This window comes from Labrus bergylta, chromosome 9, assembly GCF_963930695.1.
Source record: "Labrus bergylta chromosome 9, fLabBer1.1, whole genome shotgun sequence".
NCBI classification, from domain to species: domain Eukaryota; kingdom Metazoa; phylum Chordata; class Actinopteri; order Labriformes; family Labridae; genus Labrus; species Labrus bergylta.
In genome coordinates, this window is record NC_089203.1 from 4,689,371 (window position 1) to 4,707,157 (window position 17,787).

At 44.4% G+C, this 17,787-nt stretch overlaps 1 protein-coding gene across 5 annotated transcripts in view; it reads left to right on the forward strand.

The window, feature by feature from the left end:
• tenm2a (teneurin transmembrane protein 2a) overlaps window positions 1–17,787 on the forward strand; it is a 222,362-nt gene that overhangs the window by 170,075 nt on the left and 34,500 nt on the right. For 3 of the 5 annotated variants that reach the window (XM_065958515.1, XM_065958517.1, XM_065958518.1), the window contains 3 exons: window positions 3,669–3,907; window positions 15,837–15,959; window positions 17,435–17,661. In XM_065958515.1, coding sequence (XP_065814587.1) covers window positions 3,669–3,907; window positions 15,837–15,959; window positions 17,435–17,661 — 589 coding nt within the window. The remainder of the gene's footprint in view (window positions 1–3,668; window positions 3,908–15,836; window positions 15,960–17,434; window positions 17,662–17,787) is intronic. The other 2 variants (XM_065958514.1, XM_065958516.1) reach the window with 1 other exon arrangement.

Consider the following 17,787-nt stretch of genomic DNA (forward strand, 5'->3'; position numbering starts at 1 on the left):
CCCAGCATGCTCTCTGTTCTGTGGTTAATTGTCCAGGTCCTCCTTTCTCTCAATGGGGGACATGGTTGGAATGAAGTGAAAACACATCCTCTGTTCCTTTATCTGTGTGTCGTGTAATCTACGGCCCCCCTCTCTGTCCCCCCCCCCCCCCATCCTCCTCTTATATCTTGAAGAGGGAAATGAAATGTTTGGTATAGCACATACAGGCCGAGCTGAAAAAGAAAAACCCCACATGGTTTTGTTTTGTTTGTGCACGGTCGGGTGACTCACTCTGTGTTGAGTGTGTGAGTATTCATGTTCTGCATAATGTATGTGTGTGTGATGCATGTGTAAGACAGGATGCATGACATAAGGTAGCAATGGTTTGAGTGGAAGAGGTGGGCGAGTTGGGGGGGGGGGGGAGGGATGGAGGGTCGGGGTGTCACTGCTGCTGGCAGCTCAGAAGAAGAAGGTGGGGGTGGTGGGGTGGTCTCTGTCAGCTCTCTCTAATTATGTGTGACGTTTCCATGCTGGACCACTGTCAAAAAAAAAAAAAGCCTCAATATTCACACTCAAACACACAGACACACATACGAGCGAACACACACACCGAGCCTAATGATACAGTGTTGTGATTGCCGGCTGCCTGCTATGATAGAACCCCTCCATAGTCCTGCGCAACATAAATCAATGTCAATTACCTCCCCAGAGCACATTAGACACTTTCCATTCCTACTCATAATTAGTGTGGCCCATAGACATATTCCCATCCCACATCAAGCTCACTGTAGAGCTTTTGCACACAAACAACAAAAGCCAGAGAGTTGGAGGCCTTAGTGGGCAAGTTCAAATACATACCAGCACATTTAATCATACGCATTGTGTCGCATGGAATGAAAGCAACCCACCAGCTCGCACTCTTCTTGCAGTTACACACACATTAAGGGAACCATAATTAATTACCCCTGGCCATGCCATCACAGAGTGCATCAACGGCTGTGTAAATGAGTTGCAGCGACTACACATGCTGGTTGACCTTGGAGTGTATGTTTGTATGTGTACACGTGCATGCCATTGTGCACATCCAAGAAATTGAGGGTATAGATTTATGCAGGCAGGCATATTAAAATTGATGGCGGTGACACTGATAGGCTGTTATTTTTAGACAATAACCTCATATTTCTTTGCATGCCATCTTCTTTTGCACTCTTTCAGCATCTGTCTAGAGATGTTTTTTTTTCTTTCTTCATGCAGCGAAACCTGACAGGTAAAGAGGGAAGAATGAGTAGAGAAGAAGTGGAGGAGGGAAATAGAGAAGATTCCAGCAGGATACCAATCCAACAATCAGTGGCATGAGGGGATGAGAGCGATGGAAAGAAACACAGCACAGAGCGGCTGAATAATTGATACAGAGTGGAAGGGTACTCCCAAACCAAATCTTTATGCTTTGAGCACATAACCTGTTTACAGCAACTGTTTCTAGACGCACAGACACACGTACAGACATGCTGCTATGAAACAGCAGTTATTAGACTTCAAAGGAGAGGAGACCACACAGCAACGTGTAGTTAAGCACTGTCTTAAATGGCAATCATCACATACAGCCACAGCAGTTGATCCTACTGAGTCTGACTAAAAGAGACAAGGAGGGGGCCCTAGCGGTACAGAGGCAATTCTCCTCATCTCAGCGGCCGTGGGTTCAAATCCAACCTTGACCCTTTTCTGAATGTCACCCCCCCCCCCACTCTCTCCTCCCATCATTTCCAGTCTCTCGTCAGCTGTCCTATCTAATAATGGCAAAAAGGGACAAAACAATAACATGTAGAAAATGAAAAATATAAAAATATAAAAAGATACAATGACTTACAACAGAAAGAACAAATCACAAACGCCACCTTGTATTAGTTCAAAAAATGTTATCTCCATTAGTACTCAAACCTGGCCTGGGTGGCCCAGGTTCGAATCCAGCCTGTGGTTCCTTTCCCGCATGTCATTCCCCTCTCTCTCTCTCCCTGATTTCCAGCTCTATCCACTGTCCTATCTCTACATTAAAGGCACAAAAAGCCCAAAAATAAATCTTAAAAATGTATTTTTTTAAAAGACAGTGACAGAATGATTAAACTATAAGTTCATGTTAGCCTGTATTTACTTTAGCCAGTTAAATCAATGTTAACTAGGTATTAGCTTTCATTAAATTATCAACAAGAAATCGCAAAATTTATTTGTCCTCAACAATATGAGAAGGGTAGTAGAATCTTTTCTTCCTAGATTTGGCTTCCTGCATGATATATACCGTAATCTATTATCTAATACTAGCATCTATGTTTTATTCAGGTGTGTTTACTTCAGTGTTATTATGCTATAGAGTGTAAATAATCTTGCCTGGCTATCTTACAACATGTCTTATCGGCTGTTATCTAGAAGCTCAATTGACAAATTTATGGAACCATAACAAGGAAGTCCTGGAAAAAGTTTAAAAAATAAGACCCAAGTTGTATTAAGCAAGAATTTATCATCGTAACATGGCTGAGATCAATACTGAAACGAGAATACATTTGACCGCGTTTTTTATCTGTTTGCAGGTATGTCCACTCTCCCAAGGTCAGAAACTCATAGAGATAATGGTAGATAGATCAAGATACCAGAGGGAGAGCATGCTCACCAAACACACACGCAAGCACGCACGCACGCACGCACACACACACACACACACACACACACACACACACACACACACACACACACACACACACACACACACAAACAAGCAAATTCCACCAAGACAGGGAGACAAAAACTCCCCCTCCTCCGTCATGTTTGAGGCAATAGAGTGACCTCGCTTCTCTGATCTGTCACTCTCACCTCAGGGCTTTCTTCTGTCGTACCACCTGGAGTCTGTGCGGGGGCAGATATTTACTCCAATGTGTGACAGAAAAGTAAACACTTACTGTGTTCTTGAAAAGTTTCTTCAAGTGCAAGTCTTTCTTTTTTCTTTTCATAGTATTGATATTCCTTCAAGCTCAGATCAGAGTTAAGTCTTGAAAAGAGGTTTGAGGGACATCTTCTCAGGTATGAATGAAGGAAAACATGAGGGAAGAAGCAGTGGGGAGGGGAAGCTGGATAGAAAATGTAGCGGGGAAAGAGGTGGGGGAGTTTAGCAAAGGAGAGTCCTAAGGTGAGCAGGTGCAGCGATAGCGAAGGATAATAGGTAATATAAGAAAAGGGATGATGGTTCAAATTCCTTGTTATCCTCTCTCTGAGCTCTGACCCCACTAGGGCGATGAGGACAGGAAAGAGGGACGGCAGTGATCCTCTGAAACCAATGAGAGCAGAAACGAGGCACAGCGTAGGTCGGGGGATGGAGAGCGAGGGGGAGAGGAGTAGAGCAGGTGGAGGTTAAAACGAGACCTTGGACTGGAACGAGCTGAATTGGAGACTAAATCAGTTCAAGGATGTTCAAACCCATATGGCAGGAAAGGTTCATCGGAAGGAGAAATTGGACAGAAACTTCCACATATGTGACCCTGTCATCTTGACGCGATTGGGTGGCAGATTGGATTGTCTGCGCCATGTTTACCATCCAACAGAGCTTGTTTTTTTGTTTTTTTTAACCTTTATCCACTTTTTGTGTCGTCTTTTCACAACTGACAAAATGACCTTCCTTCTCATGTGTTTTCTTTTCTCTTCAGGCACTTCTTGTTCAAGACGTCATCAGGGACCACCCCTCTCTTCAGTAGCTCCTCCCCCGGTTACCCTTTGACCTCGGGGACCGTGTATTCTCCGCCTCCGCGCCTGCTACCCAGAAACACCTTCTCCCGCTCAGCCTTCAAGCTAAAGAAGCCTTCCAAGTACTGCAGCTGGAAATGTGCCGCCGTGACAGCCATCGCAGCTGCTGCCCTGCTGGCAATACTACTGTCCTACTTCATCGGTAAGTCAACTAGCACAGAGTTTTATTCATGAAGAGGATTAAAAACATTTGTTTTATTATAATAAAGAGAAATACGAACACAGGGCCAATAAAATGTGAGAAAAGTTAAGAACACTGGAGCTAACTTTGAATGAACTCACACTTAGTCACACTCAATTTCATTCACTTCAGCTTGGTTAGCCCTGTTTGTTTTTCACTGACACCTACATGGAATTTTATTTTATTTTTACTCATCCCAGACCAAACATGTCAAGCTAACAGCTTGTTCTAAACACAAAGCAGATTTTTGAAGCGTAAGCCTTGTTACTGTAGCCAAAGTCAAAATCAGACTCAGCAGGAGCCCTGGCCTCCACTCAGCAGCCGTAAACAGCCAGTCTGACATACACAAGATGCATAACTGCACCATAGTGTTTCTGTTTCCACAACAAGTCCCAGTCAATAACGTAGGAACCCTTACAGACCCCAGAAGGAACATGGATGTTTTTCACTGATCTGTCAGCAATACACGATAGTCAGACTAAAAAGAATGGTAGTTTACTCAAAGGAGAGGTCTTACGGAGTCTCTCAGGAAGACATTCTGATGGCTATCTGCAAGTGGATCTGTTGGAAGAAGAGAGAGAGAGCTCTGTATTGCTCAGAGCTTGTGGGCGTTCGTGTTCCTTCCTTCTTGACTATTCTATTCCTTCTTGACCTCATTCACAGGACAAGGGATGGCAGACGTGTGTCAGTGTGCATGTGTTATAGAATAGACAAATTGACAATAGAAATTGGATAAGCAGAAAATGCTTGTGTGTGTGTGTGTGTGCGTGCATGTGTGCAGGAGTGCATGCGTGCAGGCGTGTGTGCGCAGGTTTGGTGTGTGTGTGTATGTAGGAGGCAGATGTGTCACTGAGCCGTTGATTGGCCTCTTACCCAGGAGACCAGAGTCAACAGATGGGGGGATCTTAGAATCAGTAACATCAGCAGAAAGAACAACCCCCTTACTGCCCCTGCATACATTATTAATATGCTTTTACATTATTTATAATATATATATATTTATATACATTATATATATATATATATATCTATGTAACCATCCATCAAACCATCCACAGTGTGTATATGGGATTTATACACATTTATACACCTCAGGTCGCTCACCAGGGTGTGTCCAAATTGCTTATTTGCACTCAAGTCTGTACCTGCTGTGTGCATGTGTTCATGCTTGTGTGTGTGTGTGTTTGTGTGTGTGTGTGTGAGTTTGTGCGTGTGCTTTCTGTATCCCCCCTCGGACTGCCCTTGAGAGTGGTGTGTGTCCTCCAGAGCAGATCAAGGCCCCCACGCCTGGGGCACACAGACAGATCCATCCTCTCCTGAGCGCCACACGGTCACACTGAGCTGGACAGCCACATATGGAGCTGCAGAAAACAGGAGAGGGAGGAGAGGGGAAGGCCACAAAACGTAGCAAAAAGTTCACAACACTCCCCCCCCACCCGCTTTAGTAACTCGAGGGCAGGGATGTAGTGCAGCATAGAAAACAACTAAAACCTCAGTTTATCCTTTTTCATTTATTAGCAGCTTATTGCTCACTTGGGGCTTTAATGACGCAAATATTTGTTTCCATCAGAGAACATCTAATTGTACATTTTACTAAGCAGCTATAAGATACATTAGGCACTAATGAGGAAGAATAATTCCAAATTGTGTCTTATCTGAGACAATAATGTAGCCTTTTCCATATTTTTTCAGTGTTAGGGTGCCATCTAAATAAGTGCTAGGTACTGTACATACAGCTTGTTGACGACAATGACTGTGTAGATTTACAATAAGGTGGTTCCATTACATTATTAACGTAGAAAACGCTTTATAGATCAGTGTATTTAAGTTTAAAGAGATTGGTAAGCTTTTAAACTTCATACAGCGTGATTGAATGTTGAATTTTGGACTCCAGTGAGTGAGGAGCAGTTTAAGCTTTAAGCTCTCATTTCTGGGTTGTTACTTTTTTTTTTCTTCGTAGCCAAACTTGATTTTTACAATTGGCTTTATTTCAGCAAACCAAACAAGGCTGAATCATACTTTATTGTTGTTACTACTTTCGCTAACTCCATGGCCTCTTTTTCAGCTGTTGTAAGGAAATGTTTTGCTCTGCTGTGTTGTCTGTGCTGAACAGAGCTGTAGCAGTGCTGCCAAGCCTGAAACCCTTGTGTTTACCTAGCTTTTTGTAGCGTTAATCGTGCAGCGAGTTTCAGTCGGAGGAGTACACTGCTCATAAGGGGGGTTTTGTACTACCTTGTTTGTGTGTTACGTAGGTTTGTGTGTGTGTGTGTGTGTGTGTGTGTGTGTGTGTGTGTGTGTGTATGTGTGTGTGTGTGGGAGCCCAAAACTCGCTGGGGGGAATTTGTAGAGCACCCAGAGCCATGCAGCGTGAAGAGGGCCCCTCTGAGGCGTCCACCCAAGAGCCCACTCATAAATTACACCAGGACACATGTGCCTTAACAGCACTTTTTTTGTGTGTGTGTGCATTGTGTGTGTGCATGTAAGTGTTTTTGAGTGTGTAAGAAAGAAAGAAAACACAGAGATGTTGAGGCTTTGAGGTTGCTTTTATTCTTCTTTCTCAATACATATAAGCATAAAGAAGGAAAGACCTCCAGAAAACCTCAGACATTACCAAACTGTCTTCCAGAAATACACAAGAACACACACACAAATGCACACTGAGAATCTTTAAGAGAAAGAGAGGCCCAGCATGCTTCAGGAGGAGCGCTGTATAGACAACATTTCTTTGAAGCTTACTCACTGTGTCCGACTGTTGGAATGGAGCTGTATGGGATGAGATAAGCACACACACATGGATATACACAACATGGCAGAAACATGTGCTGCTGAGCGTCTTTGCATTCCTCTATGTAAATGTGTGTTTGTGTGAGCTAGAGAGAGAGGTAAAGCATTTGGTTCCAGACTCCAGCAGAGTATGGCCTCCTCTTTACGTGTGAAGGAATGACTGAACGGTTGGAGGGAGGAGGATAAACGAGAGTGCTTGTTCTTCATTCCCCTGGCGTCTTGTTTGCTTGCTCCGCATGGAGCACCGGAGCCAAAGGAGAGGTGGTTGCTAGGATACAGGTGAGCGGTTGGCATACAGGCGGGAAGACAGGTCCGTCATTGTGAACGGCAACCTGGAGAGAGTGAGATAGAGGAGGAGGCAAAGGGAGAGGAAGAAAGAAAAAGTGTGGAGTAGAGTTGGAGGAGAGAGGGCAGAGGGGAAGAAAAAAGAGGTGCGTCACTGTCAGCATGTTGCCACAACATAAAGAGGCGAGGAAGAGGAGGATAGATGACTGGAGAGAAGGAGAGAAAAGATGAAGGAGAGGAGGGCTGATGCTGATATGTCACTGTCGGCGACGTAAAAGGATGAGAGCGCGAGATTGGAGTGGGAGCGGGGAGAGCAACGAAGTCTGTTGTTTGCCCTGCCGAGGAAAAAGAGGGGGAGCTGATGGGGAGGAGGAGCAGGAGTGACAAGACTGCCAGGTGTGGAGAGGAGAGAGTGAGGGGAGGCAGGAGGAGGAGAGATGAAGGAGAGCGTGGCCTCCCGAGGCTCCGTCACCTGGAATATCTGTGGGACTAATGTCTCCTAATTGATCACAGCGAGTAGAGAACAGAGGGAGCATGACAGAGAGAGAGGCTGTGGAGGACAAGAACAGGAAGATGACGACAGAAGAAGTTCGAAAGGATGAAAAGAAAGTAGGATGAAAGTCTCAGAGGAGAGACAATGTACAGAGAGAAGAACAGCAGACAGGAAAAGAGATGCATTGTGGTTAGAAATGAGAGGAAAGGTGAGTTTTTGATACATAGATGAAAGATTGAGGACATGTCAGAGTAGCTGAGTCCAGGTGGAATGTTTTCACACACACACACACACACACACACACACACACACACACACACACACACACACACACACACACACAGGTGTGCCCTTGACTACAAGGAGTAAACTTGCTAGTGGGCGCTTGTGTCACCTTTGCAGGGGTGTTTGGTGTGAATGTGTGTGTGATGGCTGAATTTGTCGGGCGCTGTAGCACACTCCACATGGTATTGTCACCACTGATGAATGAGAGTGTGAGCACACACACACACACACACACACACACACACACACACACACACACACACACACACACACACACACACACACACACACACACACACACACGTAATGTATTTTTAGTCTTACTCTTAGCTCCCCTGTCTGTTGATTAAACAGACACACACACACCACACACACACATACACAGACACGCTCACTGTCATCCAGGTTGACCTTCATGCCTCGAAGCCGACCGCTTTACATCCATCACTGCTGTCTCGCTGTTCCAGACAGATCACAATCGCTTACTGCCCGTTGGTCCCGGTTAGAAGAGCCTCACTTCATTCATATCACTGCTCTCTTACATAATAACATGTTAATGCTTTTTACTGTCCAAAGATGTAAAACTCTGCTGAATAGTCTCGCTTTTATTCTACTCCAAACTGTTTGAATTCATCTCCAAACTTGTTCATCTTTTAATCAGAATGTAGGGAGGGGCTGTAAGTGTAAAAGTTACCGTGTTAAAGCTGGCAAAAATAAATAGGGGCATTTCAGGAGAGTGTATCCCTACAGTATCGCAATTTGTATTACATTTTTCATTCTGATGCAGGTTCATGTAAAAAATAATTTAAAAAGAAAAGGTTGGATTTGTGTACTAGAGATTATTAAAGACTCAAAGTTAAGCTCAAAGGCTTCTGTCTGACATTTAATTCATAATGTAAAATGACACAGTATCACAGTGAAGCCGAAAGCAGAGTCAGAATCTTCTTCAACAGTTCTTACAACACACTGATTAAAATGTAACTTTCATTAAGGAGATGCTCAATTTACAACAATTTCCTCCCTGATTTTATGTCAACAAGCATCTTAATGATTTTTTTTTTTCCAATACAAAAAAACACTGATAATCGCAGTTTGCAATATTTCACTTTGTCTTGCAGCTCTTACAGCTGTGGCTCAGTGGTAGAGTTGTCGTCTCTCAAACTGAGGGTTAGGGGTTTGATCCTCAGCTCCTGCAGCAACATATCTGATTTGTCCTTGGGCGAGACACTTAACCCTAAGTTGCTCCTGCTGCTTTGTCAGCTGCATATGAGTGTGAATGGGATTAGTTTCTTCTGTTTAGTCACGTTACATATGAACCTCTACCATCAGTGTGTGAATGTGTAGGTGTGACCAGCGGTGTAAAAGTACGCTGAGTAGTTAGAAGACTAGAAAAGCGCTATACAAGCTCAAGTCCATTATCATTTACAGCTAAACAGCAGTTATTTGGTTTGTTTGTGCAATAGCAATAAAAAAATAATAAAGCCAATAACCAGGTATGGACGAACCTGTGGCACAGACCGTTCCCTGGACCTGAGCCTGCTCTGACTATCTACCACCTTTTTTTTTTAATGATAAGAACAGGTAGCCCACTTTCATTTTCTCAAAGTAGAGACCCCCGCTCTAAAGTAAAGTCATGTCTCCTCAGTGAGTTGTGAATATTCAAAGATGATTGTTCCCTTTTTGTATAAAAAAGATAATAAAGGTTATTTCAATTAGTTCACCATTACAAAAAGAGCAAAAAAAAGGGGGGGCAAGCACATTCTTACACTTGAAGCTGAAACATGAATATTTAAGTTTGAAGTCTGATGTTCGCTTCTCCGCTTGTTTCATTTTAATGATTTCTTGGAGGCTTGAAGTTTTTAAATGTATTCCCTATTTCAAAACAAAAAATCAAAGTTCTGGCAGAAACTTGATAACCCATGTTTGAGAATCAGAACTCTTCTCTGCTTTTCTCTAGTTGTAATCTTTTCACAACTACACAAATATCTCTGTGACCCGACGGGGGGTCTCAACCCGGGAGCTTGTCTTTGAGTTGCAAGCTGTTACACCAAAGAAATGTTTCCTTGTTGGATTGTTTCATTTTGTGATGTGGTGAGGTGGAACTAAGATTAAATAAGAATCAAAACACTCCTCGCTTCAGCAACAGAAACATGAATATACCCTGAGGGGTCTCTGACCTAAAGTTTGCCTTCGCACTTCTGGAAGAAGTGACAAAAAGGGAAGAAAATGTAAATGAGGAGCTAATTACATATCAAAGTTAGTTTTAAAACTCTTTATACTATTTTGGATTTCTTCTTTCTTTTTTATTAGCAACACTAATAGTGAGCCCTCGAGTGTGCGGACTGTCTGCTTGAGTTGTGTCGCAACCTGCAGGTCTCACAATGTGGCTGCTTTCCAAACCCAGCACCTTGACCCCAAAGTCCCCTCTCACTCTGCGTGTGGCTTCCCTTCTGCTGATCCAAGGTGTAACAGCTAGAGGTCAGGATATGTCGCTCATGCCAGTGTGTGCGTGGGTGTCGTTAGACCTTAGGTGCATGTGTGTGGTTGCATGTGTGCTGAGGTGAGGGCACAATTGGGCATATGGTGCATTCAGGAACCTGGGCATAAGGATCAGACGTGGAGCGGGTGTCTGAAGCAGCAGGGCCTGTCGTACTGATAGAGGTTGGGATCTTACCACACGATGCCAGTCCAGGAAAAAGGGCAGGGCATGGCCAGGACCAGGCACAAGGTGCTACACCATCTGCACTGAGGGATAAATGGGTCACCTGCTCTGGTCAGAAGACACAAAGCACGGTTCACACTTGTTCACACTGTACGAGGTGGTGACATCACCGCTCACCCTTTGACTTTTTTGTTAGAATACCTGGAGTTTTTTGGACAAACTTTAAAGGATGTATTCTTTGCTTTGATGTGTGCATAAATGCAGTGTTTGCATGTGTACATCACAGCTGAGTGTTAGTTGGATGGGCGCTTTCCCTTCATCTATTTCCTCATTCATTTATTCATTAGAGGAGGTCTTATCAGGCCCAATCGTTAGTCCAATTAGGCCTGTGGTGTTTCGCTAGTCCTGAGTTCGAAAAAAGGAGATAGATGAAGGCAAAGAGAAAGAAATCACTGTCCTCTCTTCCCCTCTCTTCTGTTTCTCTTTTTTTCTGTGTCTGCCTCCCCTGGCCTCCAAGAACGTACTCGTCCCTTCATCTTTCTTCCTCACTCATTCTCTCTCTCTCTCTCTCTCTCTCTCTCTCTCTCTGATCTGTGATAAGATAGCATAGTTCCTCATATCCTGTTTCTAATACAGATCGATGAGAGGGAAAGGACCGAGTTAGGGAGGGATGAGACGAGTGGGTTGATGTGGAGGGGAGGAAGAAGTCGAGGTGGGTGTGTGTGTTTGGAGGTGGGGGGGGGGGGGGGGGGGGGGGGGGGGGGGTCAGGTAGAGATATCTGAAGAGGAAATGAGGATTCAGAAAGGAGGACATCACTCAGATTCACATCTCTTTTCATTTAGCCCCATCACACACATGCATGCACACACACACACACACACACACACACACACACACACACGTGCGCGCATGGCTGCGTCTGCGTCAGGCCGTCTCAATATTTCAGTGCCAATAAGGAAGCTGTTTCTGCCGTGTGATTGAGTGAGCGGCTGTTTCCCTCCCTGCCAGACACACACTGTCTTTGCAGGTGGGAGCTGCTAGCAAACTCGCATAACCTTTTGTGTTGCAGTCAATTACAGTTCAGTTGCATCAGCTGGGTGAGGAGGTCCCGTCGGGGGTTGCAGTGTGTGTGTGTGTGTGTGTGTGTGTGTGTGTGTGTGTGTGTGTGTGTGTGTGTGTGTGTATGTGTGTGTGTGTGTGTGTGTGTGTGTGTGTGTGTGTGTGTGCGTGTGTGGGCAGGCGTGCACTTTGTTGTTAATACCATGCAATTTTTTAGCATGCATACACAGACACACTCACACACCTAGTTGCAGAGAAATTGTCTCGCTCAGAGTATATGACCCCCAAGGGCAACAGCCAACCGCCGCCCCCGTCGCTCTGTCTGAGACTCTAAATGATCTCAGCGAGCAGCGCCTTCAGAACTTAGCTAAGAGAGAGTGGCTGCTTTATTTATAGACTACATAAGTGGATATTGTGCTGTAAACTCTAAGAAATATCCCAAATGGCTGGAATATTGAGAATCTAAGGCGGCACAGTGCTTTTTTTTCCCCGCTCAGTCCCTCCGATATTAGCGCTGCATGCCTGTGCTGCAGAGATAGAGGAACAGGTGTGAGTGATACTGAAATAAACAGTGAAGGTGTGTTTTCTCAGGTGGCTGCTTTTTGTGCATGTGTTTTGGTTCAGGACAATAAAATGTCTACTGGCTCGCTAAATGAGGGCCTTGGAGATGCAAAAAGGGGGCGGAAGGTAGAAGACAGAGGAAGAAAAAAAGGATTCCTAAACCAATTAGCAGCCGGGCGCTGGATGTGGGGCTAGCTACAATTACCGCCCTAATTGAGGTCAGAGTTGTTAATTTAGTGGTGAATTAGAACAGTTAATATGCATTTATCAGGAAGGCCAGGGGAGACGGCAGAGAAAAGTACGCTGCCAGTGTGTGTTAGTGTTTATGTGCAACATGTGCTCTTTGTGTCATTTTAGTTATATTGGAGGACTTTACACACAGAAATGTGCAGGAGACCAATGGGTACCTTTCTTGCAATTAGGAGAGGTGCAATTAGTTCAATTAGAGATGCTGCACATTTAAATAGGCATTAATATGGTTGAGGTGAGACGGAAATGGGCGAGAGACACGGCGGAGGAAAGAGAGAGAGAGCGGGTTTGAACAGTTGGGAGTTTGTTCCAGAGAACAGGATGATGATGATACAATATTTTCCAGTCCGGGGACACTCAGTGCACAAAGTCACCTTTCTCCATCTCTGCCACTCTCTCTTTTCCTCTCATGCAGAAATCCATTTACACCCTTTAACTCCGAGACGTATAAATATTTCGGCGAACACATGTAGCACCCTACACAGCGGCATTGTATTTCTGTCTGATTGCCCGTGTTGTGAGCCACTTACTGTCAGAGGATGAATCACGACTATCTTTTCTCACCCAACCAGTCAATGAATACAGGGCCACTCATCCTTTAAATCTTTTCTCTCCACTCGCCATCTTCTTCTGCCTTCCTTCGTTTCTTCCACAGAGGCCCTCATTCGTCTCTTCCTCTCCTCTCTGCAACATCATCTGTAGCCTTTTTTTTTTTTTTCATCCTCGGGGGATTTTATATGTTCTTTAATATTCTCTCAGTTCTCGCTGTCCTCCAGTATTCTCTCTGTTCCCTCCTCTCTTTCTCTGCCAAAGGTTCAGCGCGATCTCTCCAAGAGCTCCTGACCGTTGCCCCCTTTCTCTGAGGCCGGCCACCACCTCCTCCTTTTCATTTCTCTTGTCACCCTGTCCGTCAATCCCTCCTTCCTTTTCTTTTTTTCGTCCCAGGATCACGTGTGCTGCTGATGTTTCAGATGCTCTCTTTTTTGCAGACGATACTGGCAAGCACTTTGCCTTTCTGAATTATGCATCAAGATTACATAAAAAAAAAACTCATGAAGCAGCTGATCTATTTTTAATCCAACTGGTTTTGCTTGTTAAACCTGCTTCTCTCTGATCTTTCCACGTGTGTGAGTCTGTGTGTTGTGTGTGTATCTGTAAAAATGAACATGAGAGAGGAGACAGAGATAATAAAAAAAGAGAGAGAGAGAGTACAGCACAAGTCAGACTTTCTTTGTTGTTGTCTGTCAGTCGAATTCATTTCAGACAGGCTTTATTGGCATGGCATTTAATAAAGCCTTCCAATGCAGCTTGAAAACAGTAATTACGGCAATTATGATCGGAAAAGAAAACGCTTTAAATCAAGGCAACACGAAAGCCAAATACTTCAATTTCAGCGGTTTTTACTTAGGCTAGAATTACACCCTAACAAAGTGAGAAGTGTTGCAGTGTGAAAAAGATTGATCTCAAGTATCTGTTTGGTGTTCTCTGTCTTTTCTTTCTACCTCTGCGTCTCTCCTGCCTCGTTTGTGTTGCCGCAAAGAAACCTGTTGACAAAGCTTTTGTGAACCTGACATCACAGAGTAAGAGTGCCATCTATCGGTCAGCTCTCCACAACCACCCAGGGGACAAAAAATCAAAGGGGGGGGGGGGGGGAGGAAAGTCATTTGGAAAAACCACACATGTGCACCGACCCTCAAACATGCACACACAATATGAAGAGACAAACACAATGAGCCAACTCTAGGGCCGACTGATGTTTTCTTGGGAATGACCTAGATTGAGAGCAGCGTCACAATAGACTCCACTATTGCCTTCCGTCTCTCGTTGTTCAATAGGTAATCTTTCCATCGACTGCTCCATGTGATACCATCTTTGTGCGCGTGCGTGCGTCTACGTGTGTGCGCGGATGCATGTCTGTGTTATCTGCAAGAAAAAGGACAGGCAAGAGATAAGAAGAAAAGACGGGAGAAAAGAGGGAGAATTAAAAGGCAAAGAGGCGAGAGGGATGAAGGTCAGCGCCATGAGAGAGGAGAGGGCAAGAGGTGGATGTTTGAGAAAAAGACAGAGGGGGGGAGGAAGGACACTGTAGTTTTCCCTGCATCCTCTCCCTCTCTTTGCTCTTGTTCTCTGTACCAATCTACCCCCACCTCCTACGAAAAAAATAAAAAAAAGAGCTGACAGTGGAGGCCGTGCAGCAGCCGAGGTGTCAGCGCTTTCCTTTGACCAGGAGTGAGGGAGAGGAGATAGAGGGAAATAGAAAAAAAAACATAAAAAGGAAGAAACAAAAGAGAGAGGGGGGGGGAGAGAGAGAGATGGGACATTGGGATTGAGAATGAGTTAGCCCCTGCAGCAATATCGAAAGATGCATCCCCCTCTTTCTTGCAAGTTTTTACACTCATCCCTGTGTGTGCCAACCTTAGGCGGGTGGAGATAGAATTTGACAAGAGGGAAATTGATTCCCAGGCTTCAGATGCAAGGTGTTAGAAGGCTCATGTGGTGGGGATAAGGCCAATGCTGCAAGTCATGGAATAACACCTACATAATGCATTGAACACAATCACACATCCATCCCATGTGCAACCCTGAAAAGCTCACATCTGCTTATTCATGTATGGTGACAACACTGCAGGTGCATTGTTCCTTTTGTGTAACATTGTGTTAAATATTCAAACATGAGAAAACGATGCTCTGCTCTGAAGACTGTTCAAAAAACGTTGCAGATCATTTACAACACTCAAAAGCAAACGTGTCACCCTAAAGAAAGGAAAATCACATAACTTCTACTTTGGATACAGTGAGGGAAATCAACGGTTTTCTGGCTGTTCTTGTTGTTTCCGCTCCTGATTTTGGGAGGAGGGGAATCTTGGCAGCATCAGGCTAAGGAGGGATAAAACACAGGAGGAGTGAAAAAAAAAAAGAAAAGCTGACAAAGTGATGAGCGAGCACACTTGAGCAAACTTATACCTCAAGCAGACAATAACACAACAGAGGACAAAAGAAGAGGAGAAGGGGAAAGGAAGAGTCATGGAGCGAACTCTTCCGAGACAGATCTGTCACTTGCTCTCAAGGATATGGTGTAAAGGCTCCAAAGTAAAAGCAGGAGACGCTGTCAGGTTAAAAGAAGATTGTGAGAGAATGAGGTAAAGGAAGGGAACAAAAGGAATTATCTGCATTGTTTTTAATTATCTGTTTTGTACGTATCGCCTTAGTTTGTTTTTTTTTGTGTGCTGTAGGTTACCTGCCACTTTGTTAACAGCATTCTTTGATTGATATGCAGACACACGTTTAAAAGCAGCGCTCCATAAAAGCCTCGTTGATTTCTGGATAAATGACAGATCAGACACAGGGGGTTGGCCTCTTGGATTTCTTTGGCTTGATGAGCTTTCAAGTGTTGCTTTTTTTACACTAGGCTCCGAGACAATTCCCAATACAAGTCATACTGTATGTCCTCACACTCGCTTCTTTTTCTTCCCCTCTCTCTCTCTCTCTTCCATCTCTCCTTTGTGTGCAGCAATCAACTTGCTGGGTTTGAACTGGCAGCTGAAGCCGTCCGACGGCCCAGTGTTGAACAACGGACTGGGAGCTGGCCTGCCTGTCAACAGTGATGTGGCCACGCTGCCCTCTGGAGGCAGAGGTATGAACTACAGCACACATAACCCTTGTGGAAAGAAGAAAAAAAAAACTCACTATGCATGTCGAGTTACTAGGCAAAACTCAGGTCTGGGAGACGTTGCAACCTACTCTCCAATGAATGTGATTTGAAGCGAAAATGTTTAATTGCTTAGTGTCACAAAATGCCAGAAGAAGACCAAAACAAACAATGACGTATCCTACAAACTAATGATTTCCCTCTATTGATGTCAAAAAGAAAATGTTAAAAATGAACAGAAATGAATGAAATCAAAGCGAGGGAAAATAAGCTTTTGGTTTACTTTGATTCAAAACCACCCTGGCGGTCTAAATACTCCAGCATGCAAAGTGTGTATTAATCTGCAACTAAAAATAGTCCCCCAGCCGACGACTTGCTATTCTCCTAACCTAAAGCTTTATAGTCTGACCTATTTTTGAAGATTTATGTCGTCAGAAGGAACAAATTGACTTTTGGCTGAGTGCCACAGTCAGGAAAGTAAATTCAGAATGAATACTGAAAAAAAAACAGACCAAACAACAGTGTTTGATTTGTTTAGTAACCAAAAAAATTAAACATTCAGTTACACCGTGCTTGTCCTTCAAGGCTTTTAAAGGCTGCCTCTGCTCTGCGTCATGTATTAAAACAGTCCAGTAGATTTATTTTACACCCAAACAGGCTCAAACCAACTATAATATTTTCATAATTCATGCCACAGTACTGGCTGTGCTATCAGTATGGGCTGTTTAACCACTCCACTGAGTTGTGTCGGGCTGGCTTTATCGTCTCAGTCAGCAGCGAAGTAAAACACTGACTGCATAGCCCCCCCTCCCTTGTTTCTTTTAAGGCCCCCATGCGGTTCTCCATCTATTCTTCTCTCTCTCTCGCTCAATCTCGCTCTGTAACACACACAGCATGTACTATAGGTACGTGTGGGCTGCTGCTCTGTGTCTGTATTCTGTATTAATGAGAGGACTGTTGTGTTGTGTTCCCCAGCCGTCTAGGCCAGATGCTCTGCTGTTGTTCTTCTCGTTGTTTCTTTTACTTTTTCTCTGTTCTGCACACAAACGTACACAAACACATACACACACACATAGCCAACACTCCCGTCTTTTTTCTGTCTGGGGCCCCGACGCGCTGCTCTGTTAGATGACTGACCTGATTGCAGGATGCTGTGTGCTTCTGTGTGCGTGCCTGTCTGCGAGTCTGCTTGGACAGCTGTGCCCTGCAGTGCTATGATCCCACTCTCGTTTTAGTCCAGACAACAAAGTCCACAGTCTTGCAGCTTCATTTTGCATCCCACTGTCGCATGTAACAACAATCACTGTTGCATCAACTGTACAGGCACAGTTTGCAGAGCTAATGGGGCTTGTCCTCTACTATTCAATGGCCATGAATTTTTACAGCAGATTATTTCTAGTAAACTGTGATGATGAACTATTGACTCTGACAATCAATGCATATAATCACAGATTATGCAGTTTCTTTTCCCCTCGCTCCAGGTCCGTGGGCAGGCAGGAACAGCAGTATAGACGCAGGAAACATCGAAGTCGGGAGGCGTGTGACCCAGGAAGTCCCTCCAGGAGTGTTCTGGAGGTCCCTGCTCCACCTCAGCCTGCCCCAGTTCCTCAAGTTCAACATCTCCCTCGGCAAAGACGCCCTGTTCGGAGTGTACATCCGTAAGGGTCTGCCTCCTTCACACGCACAGGTAACATCTCCAAGGAAGATCAAATGTAGATCCTTCATCTTCTAAACCTTTAGGCTAATGGATTAATCTCAGAATTATCCCTTTGTCATTAGGAACCCTTTATCTTCATATTGATCAGCCAAAAAG